Source organism: Bubalus kerabau, chromosome 3 (assembly GCF_029407905.1).
Source record: "Bubalus kerabau isolate K-KA32 ecotype Philippines breed swamp buffalo chromosome 3, PCC_UOA_SB_1v2, whole genome shotgun sequence".
In the NCBI taxonomy this organism is placed as follows: Eukaryota; Metazoa; Chordata; class Mammalia; order Artiodactyla; family Bovidae; genus Bubalus; species Bubalus kerabau.
Window position 1 is genome coordinate 19,262,738 of NC_073626.1, and position 15,281 is coordinate 19,278,018.

At 41.4% G+C, this 15,281-nt stretch overlaps 1 protein-coding gene across 1 annotated transcript in view; it reads right to left on the reverse strand.

Annotated features, from left to right (window-relative positions):
• KIAA0319 (KIAA0319 ortholog) overlaps positions 1-15,281 on the reverse strand; it is a 72,682-nt gene that overhangs the window by 40,517 nt on the left and 16,884 nt on the right. The window contains exon 3 of the mRNA XM_055570781.1: positions 2,428-2,585. Coding sequence (XP_055426756.1) covers positions 2,428-2,482 — 55 coding nt within the window. The 5' untranslated portion in view covers positions 2,483-2,585. The remainder of the gene's footprint in view (positions 1-2,427; positions 2,586-15,281) is intronic.

Here is a 15,281-nt window from a genome sequence, read left to right on the forward strand (position 1 = left end):
ACTGCTTTACTTCAACTGAAATGATATTTTCCCAAACCAAATCTATTTTTTTCAAATCACTTTAATAGTTTTAGCCTTTTATTTTCTAAAGAAAAGCTTAATCTTTTATCAGATATGGAGAGGGGGAAAACACTCTGTGCTGAACATAACAAAACAGTATTTATAATCAAGGTCAAGAGATGATAAAGGGATAAAATAGGTAGATAAATCTACAACTCCCAGCCCTACTCCCAAAAATACTGTCATTGCTTGTAAAGATATCACTGCTGCTGCTGCTAAGTCACTTCAGTCGCGTCCGACTCTGCGACCCCATAGACGGCAGCCCACCAGGCTCCTCTGTCCCTGGGATTCTCCAGGCAAGAACACTGGAGTGGGTTGCCATTTTCTTCTCCAATGCGTGAAAGTGAAAAGTGAAAGTGAAGTCGCTCAGTCATGTCCGACTCTCTGCAACCCCATGGACTGTAGCCTTCCAGGCTCCTCCGTCCATGGGATTTTCCAGGCAAGAGTACTGGAGTGGGGTGCCATTGCCTTCTCCGAAAGATATCACTACATCCCTTTAAATGAAGCAGCCTTTAAACAAAGGTACTTTAAATGAGGTACTTTGGCCACCTCATGCGAAGAGCTGACTCATTGGAAAAGACTGATGCTGGGAGGGATTGGGGGCAGAAGGAGAAGGGGATGACAGAGGATGAGATGGCTGGATGGCATCACTGACTCGATGTACGTGAGTCTGAGTGAACTCCGGGAGTTGGTGATGGACTGGGAGGCCTGGTGTGCTGCGATTCATAGGGTCGCAAAGAGTCGGACACGACTGAGCGACTGAACTGAACTGACTGAACTTAAACGAAGACCCAAGCTAGAAATTTTTTTCAAACACAAATGGCAGGATACATTTTATTTCCCTTGAACAACTGTTGGGTCACCTCCTTTTGAAAAATATGATTCATAAGAACTATCATGTTTCACTTCTGGCTTTGGACACCAGAAGCTTAAAAGTCAACAGTGTAAAACTGTGTCAAAGAAACCATTAAACAGGAACAAGGCTGTGACCCTGGAACAAGCAAATTGTTACATGTGGTTGAGAAGCTTGGCAGAAGTCTTCAACACAAAACTTAAAAGCAGTTTTCCCTCAGGCTGGCGGTGGTGGTCTCCATAAGCCTCTAGGGCAGATCATCGTTTTGTTGTGCAAAAAAATCACCTGAATGGGCTGTTTATCTAGATAAACATACTTTAATAGTGGATCTCAATATTAAACAAAGAAGTTTGAGAAGGTGGGCATCCCGACAACTAAACCATCTATTAGACTCACTCAAGAAAGTTCTTGAAGAGACAGGAGAACACTCACAGGTTTGTTCCCTCTACAAATCCCCAGTCCAATCCATGAACATAGTAAGCACTCCATGGGTGTTGACAAATCAACAAAACCAATGGTTAGCATCTTGTCAAAGGCAAAGAGGACAGAGAGAAAAGACAGACAAGCCCTAAATAACATTACTGGGGCTCAGTTAACTCAGGAATTTTGAATAAATGAAAAACACCCCATAAGAAAATGACAAAAAGCCGTGAAAAGGTAGGGATTTGAGAGGGGAAAAAAAGAGCTCAAACATTAATGACAACACTTTCCAGAGTACAAGAGCACATCAAGCATGGGATAAAGAATCATTCTGCCTTGTATACTAAGCAGTGGTGAGGTTAATAAGATGGACGTTTGGCATGAGGAGAGTAATATGCAAGAAATGATAAAGCTGTCCTGACTGTAGTATTTCCTCAAGTAGCTCTTGCATGACCTAAAACTGTGCTTCTTAAAATTTAGATGCTTCAGGCTCCTGAGTCACACCCACTAGGAGTTCTGATTCAGTAGGTCTGGATGGGGCCTAAGAAGACACATTTTTAACAAGGGTCACTCCCAGGTAAACCTCAGCGTGGTTTTACTACACTGTGACAAACCCTGGATATAAAATCAGTTTCCCTAGCCATATCTCCATTCTCAGTCTTCGATAAGTTTAAAGGGGTCTGGCTGGCCTAGCTGGGGCATGGATCACCAGAGCTGATGTTGACCAAGGATTTTATGCCATGGTGTGTCCACAATAAATAAACAGACTATATGAAAATAAAGATTTAAGACAGAAAAAAGCCTGTTATTTGCTTTCTAAAAAAAGATCTACTATGCGGTTCTTTGAAATAAATACATGAAGTTTTCCCAGTATATATGAAATGTGATTTTCTTTTTCCCAAAATAGTCATGACAAAAAAGTTAAATGCCTGTTTCCAGAAACCACTTATGCATGAGGCCTTCCTTTTTATATGTGAAATAAGTCTGTTGGAAAGCAAACACACAGCACCTTCATCTCAGGTTGATCTGAGTTGCTTAAGTCAGAGAGGAAGTTCAAGTGTGAGGCTGGTGTCTCCAGGGTACCGGTTTCCTACCTGTAAAGGTCACCAGCAGCAGCAATGAAGCGAGTTCACCTGTGGGGGGCGCCATTCTGCCTCACACAGCGGGTGCAGGCAGGCTTCGTAAACAGCCCTCAGAGGTCTTTGCTGCGGGCTTCTCTTGTGTTTCTTAGGAGCCAGATTTGGCCTCAGAACTTCAAAGGAAAAACAGAAGAGAGACAGGAAGGAAGAAAAGAATACGTAAATGCAGAAACACACACAGTTATCTCTATCATTTATTCATGGCAAGGGGAAGCCTATCGTGGTAACACCCCAGGGTCATCGTAGGGTTCAGGGCAGGACACCTCTAGATGTGCCACTCTGGCATGTGGATTATTTCAAGATGAAAACAATAAAGCCCAAAGGACTCAGGATGATGCTCTGTCCATCCCTCTAACTGCCGAAAAGGATTTAGACAGAGGACCTGTTCGAGGAAGGCAGCTATCACCATGAATAAATGCAGTATAATATGAGCTAGGTGTGGCAGACATGGAGGAACCTAGCAAAGTCTGCTTGTTAAAACTCCTCTCTGTGTCCCACTATCTCCTTAGGACACGGAAAACATGCATTTTCCAAACATTGGCTCTTTTTTATCTTCCTGTGAATTGCCTTCCTTCCCTTTGAAGTCCCAGATCCCTACCTGCTTCTCCTTGGTCCAGGAGGACAAATATACCTCATTATACCCCACTCTCATTTTATCTGGAATCTCTCACATTATGTGGATTTCTTATTAAATTGCAAATTTAATAGGCAATTAAATTTGATTTTCTCCTGTTAACCTGCCTTATGTCATTATAACTATTTGACCAAACACACACAGAGGGCCCCTCCTGACAACCATTTCTCAGGCAAACCATCCACCTGAAGTTTGTTTAAACAGAAAGAACAGTTCCTAAGAAGGGGCATAGGGTTTCTCATGCTCTCTCCCCTTATAAGCCCAAACCTAGGAAATAAGAGAGAACTGGGCTCAGAGGCTTGAAAGAAAGCAATGCAAAGCCCTCTTTCAGAAATGCTACACCCCCAATGCACACGACAACACAGAGGCAAGATTGTACAGAAAAAACACAGCTCACTAAATGCCTTCACAAGTGACTCAGCAGCAATGCGCTAAGACTGTCAGGAAATTTTAAAATATCTTAATGTGTGTTCACATATATTTCCTTTTTGTATATGCCCAAGAATGACTCAGGAGAAAAATCTGCCTGAAGCAACCTCCCCAAAATCTCCTTCAGTGTGTAGAAACAGTTTACAGGATAAGAAAGGGATGTGCTATGGTATAATTGACAGGATTTTTTTTCTTCCTTTGTGGTATTTAAAATAATGATGCATCTCCTAATTGCTAGCATCTTAGATTCAATGATCTAGAGCAATATGAGCATCTTATTTTTGCCTGGCACTTTATTCAATATGATCTTCACAATAACCCAGGTGGCATTATTATCAGTGCTTTAGATAATATGAAGATGATGAAACTGAGGTTCACAAAAGTTCACTGATTTGCTCAAGGGTGAAGAAGAACCAGTACAAGGAAGGTCTGGACTCCAAGTGCTTGTTAATGTAACAAGGCCCCCAGGAACAAGCACAGCTAGATAAGGGCTTCCTAATGAGTGTGCCAAAGCCTTCCCGTGAGCTGCAAATTGATACGCTATGGTCAGCTAGAGTTCAGTTCAAGTTCACACCACTCTCTCCCACCCATCCCTCGTTCCCTCCCCAAGCACACTTACACTCGGGCTTTGGGGAGAGAAAAAGACAGCTTACTTTTCCTCTTCCCATCCTCCTTCCAGAAGCATCTCATTTAGAAACTTACAAGGGGAACAGGGATGACAAAGAGTGGGACACAATCCAAGGACTGAGGGAGTAGAGGGCATCTAAGCAGTGGACCACTCTTAGATTTAGGGCAAGAATGAGTTTTATTGAACATCAGAAGCAGCATTGCTGAAAAAGGGCACGACAAACTAGGAGGTCAGAGATTTCCTTACAAGGCGAGCAGGTCCTATTTTCTAGGGTGAGGTGCTTGAGCAAACTAAGCTGAGCTGTGCTTAGTTGCTCAGTCATGTCCGACTCTTTACGACTCCATGGACTGTAGCCTACCAGGATCTCTGTCCATGGGATTCTCCAGGCAAGAATACTGGAGTGGGTTGCCATGCCCTCCTCCAGGGGATCTTCCCAACCCTGGGATCGAACCCACATCTCCCGCATTGCAGGTGGATTCTTTACCGTCTGAGCCACCAAGGAAGCAAATTGAGATGGAGGCTTACAACCGGTGTGTGTGAGGGTTCCTTGACAAGCATCTCCCATATGTACAGGCGGACTGTGGTTTAGATTTGGGATGTGGACCGGGCCACTGAGGCAGCTGCCTTTTCGTACGTCCTGATATGTAAATTAGCTTTATCAGTGGGTGCTCAGTCACTCAGTTGTGTCCGACTCTGCAACCCCATGGACTGCAGCCCACCAGGCTCTCCTGTCCATGGAATTTTGCAGGCAAGAATACTGGAGTGGGTAGTCACTTCCTTCTCCAGGAACTCTTCCTGACCCAGGCGGCGAACCGCGTCTCCTGCATCTTCGGCATTGGCATGCAGATTCTTCACCACTGAGCCAGAGAGGAAACCAGAAAGGACAAGGAGGCTGTCAACACAGTCAAACCCGGGATCCTATGGAAGAAGGGTTGGGGAACCACTGGACCTTGCTTTGAGTCTTTCTCGAGAAACGATTCAAACCACAGGAAGGCCTTCCACTGAACTGCAGTGATGGCTCTGTCACTGACCACTTGGAACAGGTTGCTGCACGGCCTACAAGCATCACTGGCCAGTGCCCACTGAGAGTCGGGGGCCTCCCTGGCCCCCGTGTTACTGAGTTGAGTCACATCAAAAGACTGGAAAGGAACCACAGTGAAGGTGGCCGTGGCTATATTCAGGAGGTTGTTTCTGTGTCAGGATAGCAGAGGTCATCAGAACACGAGCTTCCATAAGGTGAAGCAGAGAACATGAACATTCAGAGTCCCGTAAGCTTCAGGCCTAAAAACCCAGAGGAAGGCTGCCTGCTGGTGCAAACTGTCTGCCACAAATAACTTTCTTTCTCTGAAGCAATGAAAATGTGGTTTGGGATGGGAAGTGGGTAGAAGAAAAGATTGGCCATATCCCGCCTGCAGTGATTGACCATGCCCTAAAAGGCAGGAGAGCAACTGGTCCTCCAGCGATGGCATTCAGCCTCCTGGCAAGACACTGCCCAGAAGAGCAGAGTTGCTATCAGCCAGGGGCGGTTGGCTGAGAACCCCATGGATCAAGACCAGGCCCCTGACTACCATAGGATAACTTCAGCCAAATTAATAAAAGGTGAATCTCTGGGCAGACATTGCTCCAAAGGCACACAGCCTGGTAAACGGGCCATGGGCCAAATTTCCAACTCCTCTGGCAGATGCCCTTGTGCAATGTTCCTTGAAAACCATATCCTATGTGGAAAGCTCTGGAAAGCAATTATCTTAGAGCCAACTTATAGTGCTCAGCAACAGTCAGATCAGATCAGATCAGTCACTCAGTCGTGTCCGACTCTTTGCGACCCCATGAATCGCAGCACGCCAGGCCTCCCTGTCCATCACCAACTCCCAGAGTTCACTCAGACTCACGTCCATCGAGTCAGTGATGCCATCCAGCCATCTCACCCTCTGTTGTCCCCTTCTCCTCTTGCCCTCAATCCCTCCCAGCATCAGAGTCTTTTCCAATGAGTCAACTCTTTGCATGAGGTGGCCAAAGTACTGGAGTTTCAGCAACACTAAGCATCTCCTTTTGTCAACACCTGACCTGCCTCTTGAGAAATCTGTATGCAGATCAGGAAGGAAGAGTTAGAACTGGACTTGGAACAACAGACTGGTTCCAAAAAGGGAAAGGAGCACATCAAGGCTGTACACTGTCACCCTGCTTTTTTAACTTCTATGCAGAGTACATCATGTGAAATGCCGAGCTGGATAAAGTACAAGTTGGAATCAAGATTGCCAGGAGAAATATCAATAACCTCAAATATGCAGATGACACCACCCTTATGGCAGAAAGCAAAGAAGAATTAAAGAGCCTCTTGATGAAAGTGAAAGAGGAGAGTGAAAAAGCTGACTTAAAACTCAACATTCAAAAAACTAAGATCATGGCATCTGGTCCCATCACTTCTTGGCAAATAGATGGGGAAACAGTGGAAATGGGGGCAGACTTTATTTTTGGGGAGCTCCAAAATCACTGCAGATGGTGACTACAGTCATGAAATTAAAAGACGCTCACTCCTTGGAAGGAAAGTCATGACCAACTAGACAGCACATTAAAAAGCAGAGACATTACTTTGCCAACAAAGGTCCATCTAGTCAAGGCTATGGTTTTTCCAGTGGTCATGTATGGATGTGAGAGTTGGACTATAAAGAAAGCTGAGCACCGAAGAACTGATGCTTTTGAACTGTGGTGTTGGAGAAAACTCTTGAGAGTCCTTTGGACTGCAAGGAGATCCAACCAGTCCATCCTAAAGGAAATCAGTCCTGAATATTCATTGGAAGGACTGATGCTGAAATTTAAACTCCAATACTTTGGCCACCTGATGCAAAGAACAGACTCATTGGGGAAGGCCCTGATGCTGGGAAAGATTGAAGGCAGGAGGAGAAGGGGACGAGACGAGAAGAGGATGAGATGGATGGATGGCATCACTGACTCAATGGACATGAGTTTGAGTAACTCCAGGAGTTGGGGATGGACAGGGAGGCCTGGCATGCTGCAGTCCATGGGGTTGCAAAGAGTTGAACACGACTAAGCAACTGAACTGAACTGACTGTCAACACTGTCTATAAGGTTCCTTCAGCACATTAATATAAGCAAACAATGGATCTCCATTTCCTCAACATGTAAAGGCATATGGACTTCATGGTATCAAGTCTTCTCTGCTCTAACAATTTGCAGGTTTTGCAGGTATTCTTGATATTTCTGGCCTGATCTTGTTCTTTAAATATATATATATAGCACCTCATGGATTAAATCATATTTTGACATGTATTTTCCCCTTTGATCCCTATAACTACTCTCTCTGAGATAGGAGGTTTTATTATCCCCACTTTACACAAAAGGAAACTGAGTTTTGGGGTCAGTCTTGAGACTCTGGATCTCAAACCTGCCCTGTAGCTGCCCCAGTCCTCCTCTATGATTTCAGAAAGTAAGAACATTCTACTCGGGTGACTGAAGAAGACCTCTTTTACTTATTATTCAATCTCTGAACTGCTGGATTCTCTTGATAGAGTCTTGCCCTCTCAGCTGCTTGCCTTGCCTTCCTGTGGTTTTATGTTCTGATTAAACTAAAGAAAAGCATTAAAGAATTCACAGAGAAAGCCTCACTAGCTTCCTAAAAATTTCAATCAAAGGCAGCGTTGAATCTGAGCAGTAAAATAGCTTTTAAAATAAGGCTTAACAAGTTCAAAAGGCTATAAATAGTACAAATACACAGATCCTTACATAAACTCTGCATGGATCAACTTTATATACGTGAAGATCTGAAAGAAATGCCCCTCCAAGGTGAAAACTGGTGAGAATAATTTTTATTTCTTCCTTTTGATGATTTCTTGTCTCTTCCTTTCTTCCTTCCTCTCTTATCTGTAAATTCTATTTTTTAATACACTAAATACATCTTTCCTTTGTATTAATAAAATACAATTGTATTTTCATTTTTAAAGAAGGCTTAGGGGACTTCCCTTGTGATCCAGTGGCTAAGACTCTACACTCCCAATGCAGAGGGCTTGGGTTCAATCCATGGTCAGGGAACTAGATACCACATGTAGCAATCAAGAGTTCACATACTGTAACTAAGACCCAGCACAGCCAAATAAATTAAAAAAAATGTATATTTTTTTAATTTCAAAAATAAAGCAAGCTTTGGTTGTTGTAACATAGCATTTTTTTTTTAGTTACCAAGATGTATGTAAAAGGGCTATTTCTGATTCTTGACGCTTCTGGCCTGATTTTGTTCATAACTGTCACCCCATCTCTGAGCTTCCTGCCAATCATAACCATCCCAGAAGCCTCACACCAACTGTCCTTTCTCTTTGGATGATAGTGATGACATCACTGACTCAGAGATGATCTAAAGCTCAGGGATGGGGTCAGAGAGTGAATGAGCTGTAGGAATGGAGTGAGATCAGAGACAGCTCTGAGAAATGTATTCAAGAAGTAATGGTGGACCACATCTCCTCCTAGCCAAGGAAGGGAGGAGGGTCAAGGAAGCAGGAAGAGTGAGGCTCAAAGATTGCTGCTGTCTGTTCAGTAAGTGTCCTCCCCTTCTTCCCTGGTAACAAAATTTCAGATAATTATTTGGGACACAAAGGGTATCCAGTTAAAAGACTATTTCCCAACACCCCCAGCAGCACCGTGGAGTTACATGTGATTAAGCTCTGGTCAGTGAGATATTAATATAAAGGAATTGTTGGTGAGGACTTCCAGAAAAAGCTCCTTTTGCCCTCCTCCTCTTTTTTCCTGATAGCTGGAAGAGGACCTGAGGGCTAACGCCCCAGCAGCCGTCTACATCCACATAGAGGCCCTGAGGAGGCGAGCCAGGTCTAGAAAGATCAAAGGTCCCTGATGATATAGAGCTGATGTATTGATCCTCAACTGCCAACCTGTGAGTTTTTCTGAGGAGGAAATAAACTTTTACCTCATTTAAGCCACTGCTTATATTGCACTTTCCATTATATGGCACCAGGCGCCATTTTAATCTATAAGTGACATTACTTATGGATTACTTTTTTTTTCAGCTTATGGATTGTAAAATACTTAGGTTCAGGTAAGCCCAGTTGCTTCATGGAGATTTCAAATACTATAAAAGGCCAAACCTTTATATAGTAATTAAAAAAAAAAAAATTTTTTTTTGGCCACACTGCATGGCATATGAGATCTTAGTTCCATGACCAGGGGTCAAACCTTGAGAGGGTAACAGGCAGGAAGGCCAGGGGTCTCCAAACGGAGGAAATAGCCTGCAAGTGTCAGACATTTTTATCTCTTAAGCGGCAGGAGGAAACAAGCGATATTTTTTTCCTTCTCTATACAAATTTAAAAGGAGGTTTCTCTTAAAATACTGTGTTGCCATAATGACACCTGGTTTCACCTGAAATTAACCAATGCCTTTTTCTTATGGAAATGTTTGTCTTAAGCTATGCTAATGTACTATGCATTTACCCTCAAACTCTGTCTTCAGGTCTGTTCCTACTTGACAAACCAGTATGTTATACTCAGATATTGTTCCCCTAATCTATGTAAATGAAACTATTTGTATGGTGGTCTGCCCTTCTTCAAGATTCAAGTTAATCATTTTATGGCCCAGGATAAATCATTTGGTGCCAAGATTATCCCAAAATGCATCTTATGGGTGAGGGGCCTAGTACCATTCTTAATTTTAAGACACTCCTTTCTTTCATTAACAGACTGCTAGTGACTATATAACATCCAGCTGAAGACTAGCAGGGGGGTGCTCTTTCTGCCCCCTTCTGATGCCTATGTCAGAAGCTTTCTCTATCTCCTTTATACTTTAATAAAACTTTATTACACAAAAGCTCTGAGCGATCAAGCCTCGTCTCTGGCCCCGGACTGAATTCATCTCCTCCGGGGGCCAAGAATCCCGGTGTGTTTGCGTGATTCAACAACAAACTTTCAACCTGCAGCCCCTGCAACTGGAAGCATGGAGTCTTAACCACTGGACCACCAGGGAAGTCCAATAACTTAATCATTTTTAAAGTGGCAGATATGCCCATGAAATCTGAAACCATTTATATGAGGCAGCATACACTTCCTTATAGGATTAATTAATTTTTCATGTATATTTTCTCTCTAATAAACTATAAACTTCTTGAGGAAAGATCATCAATCATAAAACACAGCTTGACTATATTTTGACTTCAAGTTTACTAATTTCTCATCTACCAACATTAACAATTTTAGGTTTTAAAAAAGCTAATGTTTGGAATCATGCTGTAATGTATAGATACATCAATCACTATGTTGTACACCACATTTAAAATAGTACTGGAGGTTAATAATACTTCAAAAACCAAAGGCATAGGAAAAAAGGTCAGATCTATGGTTACCAGAGGCAGGGGTTGGGGAGGGGCAACTGCTTGAAGGTGGTCAAAAGGTATAAACTTCCAGTTATAAGAAATATCTTAAGTTCTTGGGACATAATGTACACGTGATTAATATAATTTACCCTGCTGTATATTACATGTGAAAGCTGTTAAGAGAGCAAATCATAAGACTTCTTATTACAAGGGCTTCCCTGGTGGCTCAAATGGTAAAGCGTTTGCCTGTAATGCGGGAAACCTGAGTTTGATCCCTGGGTCGGGAAGATCTCCTGGAGAAGGAAATGGCAACCCACTCCAGTACTCTGGCCTGGAGAATCCCATGGATGGAGGAGCCTGGTAGGCTACAGTCCACAGGGTCGCAAAGAGTCAGACATGGCTGAGCAACTTCACTGGTTCACTGGTTCTCATTACAAAAGGAAAAACATTTTTTTTCCTTTTCTTGTGTGTCTGTATGAAATGATGGATGGTTACGAAATTTACTGTGGTCATCACTTCATGGTGTCTGAAATTCAAATCATTATGCTGTACACTTAACTTATACAGTGCTATATGTCAATGTATCTCAATAAAACTAGAAGAAAAAAACAAAAAAAATGTAAAAGAAAAAATAAAAGAGCTAATATTTAATGCATTTTAAATAAAAATGTTTCTTTAGGTGAAAACTAGGTAAAGTGACAGACGATTTAAAAATTGCTTGCATGCATAACAAGTAACTTTTCAATCTCAACTGTGAACACAGAAGATACATTTGAAAATGTTTATTTTCAAACCTCAAGGAGCAAATGATTTTTTAAAAAATAGAAAATTAAGTTGCATGCAATTTCTCTTAAAATTTTACCATTAACAACAACCAGTTAGAATAAGAAATGAAAGAAAACAACAACAAAAACAACAAAAAGGAATATAATAAAAAAGAATAGCAAACAACAACAAAAAATAATGAAGACCTAAGAATGAATTTACAAGATACTTGCCTATTTTAAGACAACTTTAAATTCTGGTGAGAAATACAAAATAAAAGCTTAAATAAATAGACAAAAACATGAATAAATATTCTTGGACAAAACAATATCAGAAATATGATCATTTTTCCCAAATTGACAAGTACATTTCTATGTTCCTAATAAAAACAGTGAATTTTTTTTAATAAAATAGAAATGTATTTGGGCAAATGCAAAACTAGACAAAGATGATTCCTCAGATCACATGGAAGAATCAGTAAGAAGAGAAGAGAACTAAGGGGAAGCTAGTCCTACCAGACAGCAAAACATATTATAAAGTAAGAATCATTTAAATGGGACAGTACAGGTACAAAAATAGATCAATGAAAGGACAGATATTCAAAAAATGAATCCAAATATTTAAAAGATTATAGGACATGATTAAAAATGCCATCTCAATCAGTGGAGGGGGTAGATTATAAATAAATGATACTGAAAAATGGAGAGCCTTTTGAAAAAAAGTAAGGTGTATCCCTACCTCATATCTCATACCAAGATAAATTCCTCATGTATAAATAAGACCATAAAGGCACCATAAGAAACTGTGAGGTTGGTTTTTGACAAGGATGCCAGGACAATTCAATGGGGCAGAGACCAATATATATACATATATTTTTTCTATTTTCTCATATAATGTATATGGGGTTTCTTTTTGAGATAGTAAATTCATAAGTTCTAAAGTATACTGTGGTGATGGTTGCCCAAGTCTGTGAATATATTAAAAGCCACTAAATTCTACAACTTAAATAGGTGAATTGTATGATATGTGAACTGTATCTTAAAACTGTTGTTTTTTTTTTAATGAAAAGAAACTATGGGAGATTATATTTGTAATCTCTGAGTGGGGAAGGCCTAGGTATGAAATGAACTCAGAAATCATTATAGAAAACAGGAATAAATCATGTACTATGCTCTTTGTGATTGCAACCCCATAGATTATAGCCCACCAGGCTCCTCTTGCCCATGGGATTTTTCAGGCAAGAATACTGGAGTGGGTTGCCATTTTCCTCCTTCAGGGAATCTTCCTAATCCAGGGATGGAACTCATCTCTTGCATCTCCTGCACTGGCAGGCAGGTTCTTCACCACTAGTGCCACCTGGGAAGCCTGAAAAAATCATGTCCACTAACAAAAAAAATGGATAAACAAAATTTTTCGTGGAAGTAATACCATTTCTAAAGTCAAATTGTCAACAACATGAGAAACGCTGGGCTGGATGAAGCATAAGCTGGAATCAAGTTTGCCGGGAGAAATATCAATAACCGCAGATATGCAAATGACACCACCCTTATGGCAGAAAGCGAAGAAGAACTAAAGAGCCTCTTGATGAAAGTGAAAGGAGAATGAAAAAGTTGGCTTAAAGCTCAACAGTCAGAAAACTAAGATCATGGCATCTGGTCCCATCACTTCATGGCAGACAGATGGGGAAACAGTGGAAATGGTGACAGACTTTATTTTAGGGGACTCCAAAATCACTGCAGATGGTGACTGCAGCCATGAAATTAAAAGACGCTTGCTTCTTGGAAGAAAAGTTATGACCAACCTAGACAGCATTTTAAAAAGCAGAGACATTACTTTGCCAACAAAGGTCCATCTAGTCAAGGCTATGGTTTTTCCAGTAGTGATGTATGGATGTGAGAGTTGGACTATAAAGAAAGCTGAGTACCAAAGAATTGATGCTTTTGAACTGTGGTGTTGCAGAAGACTCTTGAGAGTCCCTTGGACTGCAAGGAGATCCAACCAGACCATTGTAAAGGAAATCAGTTCTGAGTATTCATTGGAAGGACTGATGTTGAAGCTGAAACTCCAATATTTGGCCACCTGATGCGAAGAACTGACTCCTTGGAAAAGACTCTGATGATGGGAAAGATTGAGGGTGGGAGGAGAAGGGGACAGCAGAGGATGATATGGTTGGATGGCATCACTGACTCAATGGACATGAGTATGAGTAAACTCTGGGAGCTGGTGGACAGGGAGGCCTGGCGTGCTGCAGTCCATGGGTTCACAAAGAGTCAGACACAACTGAGCAACTAAACTGAACAGAACTGAAGTGAGAAAAATATTTACAGCTTACATCACAAAGATAATTTCCCTAACACATAAAAATATCCTCTAATAGAAAAGTCCATCAATAGATACAACATTGAAAAGGAAATTTAAATGCATTTTAAATACCACAAAAGATACTCAATTTCATTCATAAGGAGAAGAATACAAATTAAAGCTAAGAGATACCATTCTTGCATCTATGAGACTGTCATATATGAAAAAACATTCATACTTCACGGTGTGCATGAGAGTTTGGCTACTCAGACATTCTCATTCTTACTAATGGGAATGTAAACCAGCACAATCTCTATGGAGGGCAAAGTGGCACCAAGCACATTTCAGCAGCTCCACTTCCAGGAAATTATTCTACAGAATATACATAACAACTCATGAAATCATATGCACACTAGTGTATTGCTGGGGTGCAATATCAGTATTAACAAACAGACTGGAAACAACCAAACTTTCATCAGTGGGGAAGTAGTTACACAAATTAAGGCTGCCCATACCCCAAAATTCTCTGCATTTGTGAAGAAGAAAGAGGGACGCTCTCCACATGCTGGTAATATACCAAGACCTAACATTACATGACAGAAGCAACTTGCAGAACGGTATAAATGGTAGTCATCATTTGTGGGAAAAGAGAATGGGCTGCGGAAAAACATAAATATGAACTTGCTTGAAAATGCATTAACTATCTCTAGAAGAACACAACCAAGAAACCGTTATTGATACCTGATGATGAGGCAGGGAGCAGGAAGAGAGAGTTTTTTTCAACAAGCAGTCTTTTGTGCCTCTTGAATCACGTGAATATCTTCAATATTTTACACGTAAATAAATAAGTTTCATATTCTTGCCATTGTGCTCGGTCTGGAGGCTTAGATCTACTGAGCATCAAGAATAACACAAGAGGTTCCATGCAGGAAAGGAACCTGGGCGTGTAACCCAGAGGGGGATGGGCTATGAGAAAGGCAGCCAGATTTAGCGAAAACAGACACAGGATTTCCAATCGAATGTGAATTTCAGATAAATAACAAATCATTTTTATTATGCAATATTTGGGACATGTCTGTACTGTGTTTTGTCAGGCAGCTCAGTCTATGAGAAAATGCCTGGGCTTTCCTGGGCAGCTACTTAGAACCACAACTAGTATACATCTCTGCTCGGAAGGTCTATACATACAACACTATGGACAGAAAGCGCTGACATTTATACTTCACCTTAGAAGAAACTGTCTGACCCAGATTCAGACAGTATGCTGACTCCCCATGGATCTGTGAAATCATTTAAGGTAAGCATGAACAACTTGTTAAGACCACAAGGAGTTACCATCATTTCAGGCAAAGAGGCTTCCCTGGGTGGCTCAGATGGTTAAGAATCTACCTGCAATGCAAAAGACCCAGGTTCGATCCCTGGGTTAGAAAGATGCCCTGGCAAAGGAAATGGCAACCCACTTCAGTATTCTTGCCTGGAAAATTCAGGCATGGACAGAGGAGCCTGGTGGGCTACAGTCCATGGGATCATAAAGAGTCGGACATGACTGAGTGACTAACACTTCACTTTCAGGGAAACAAACCAAAGTGAGGGGAAGACCTAGAAAACAAGTCACTGAAATTGGGGCTGTATTCATATTTTAATTTGCAACTTTTAAACTCAGTAATCTCTATTTCGAGAGATAGAATTACCATGGTTCTCTGTGACAAGTTACTTTTCAAAG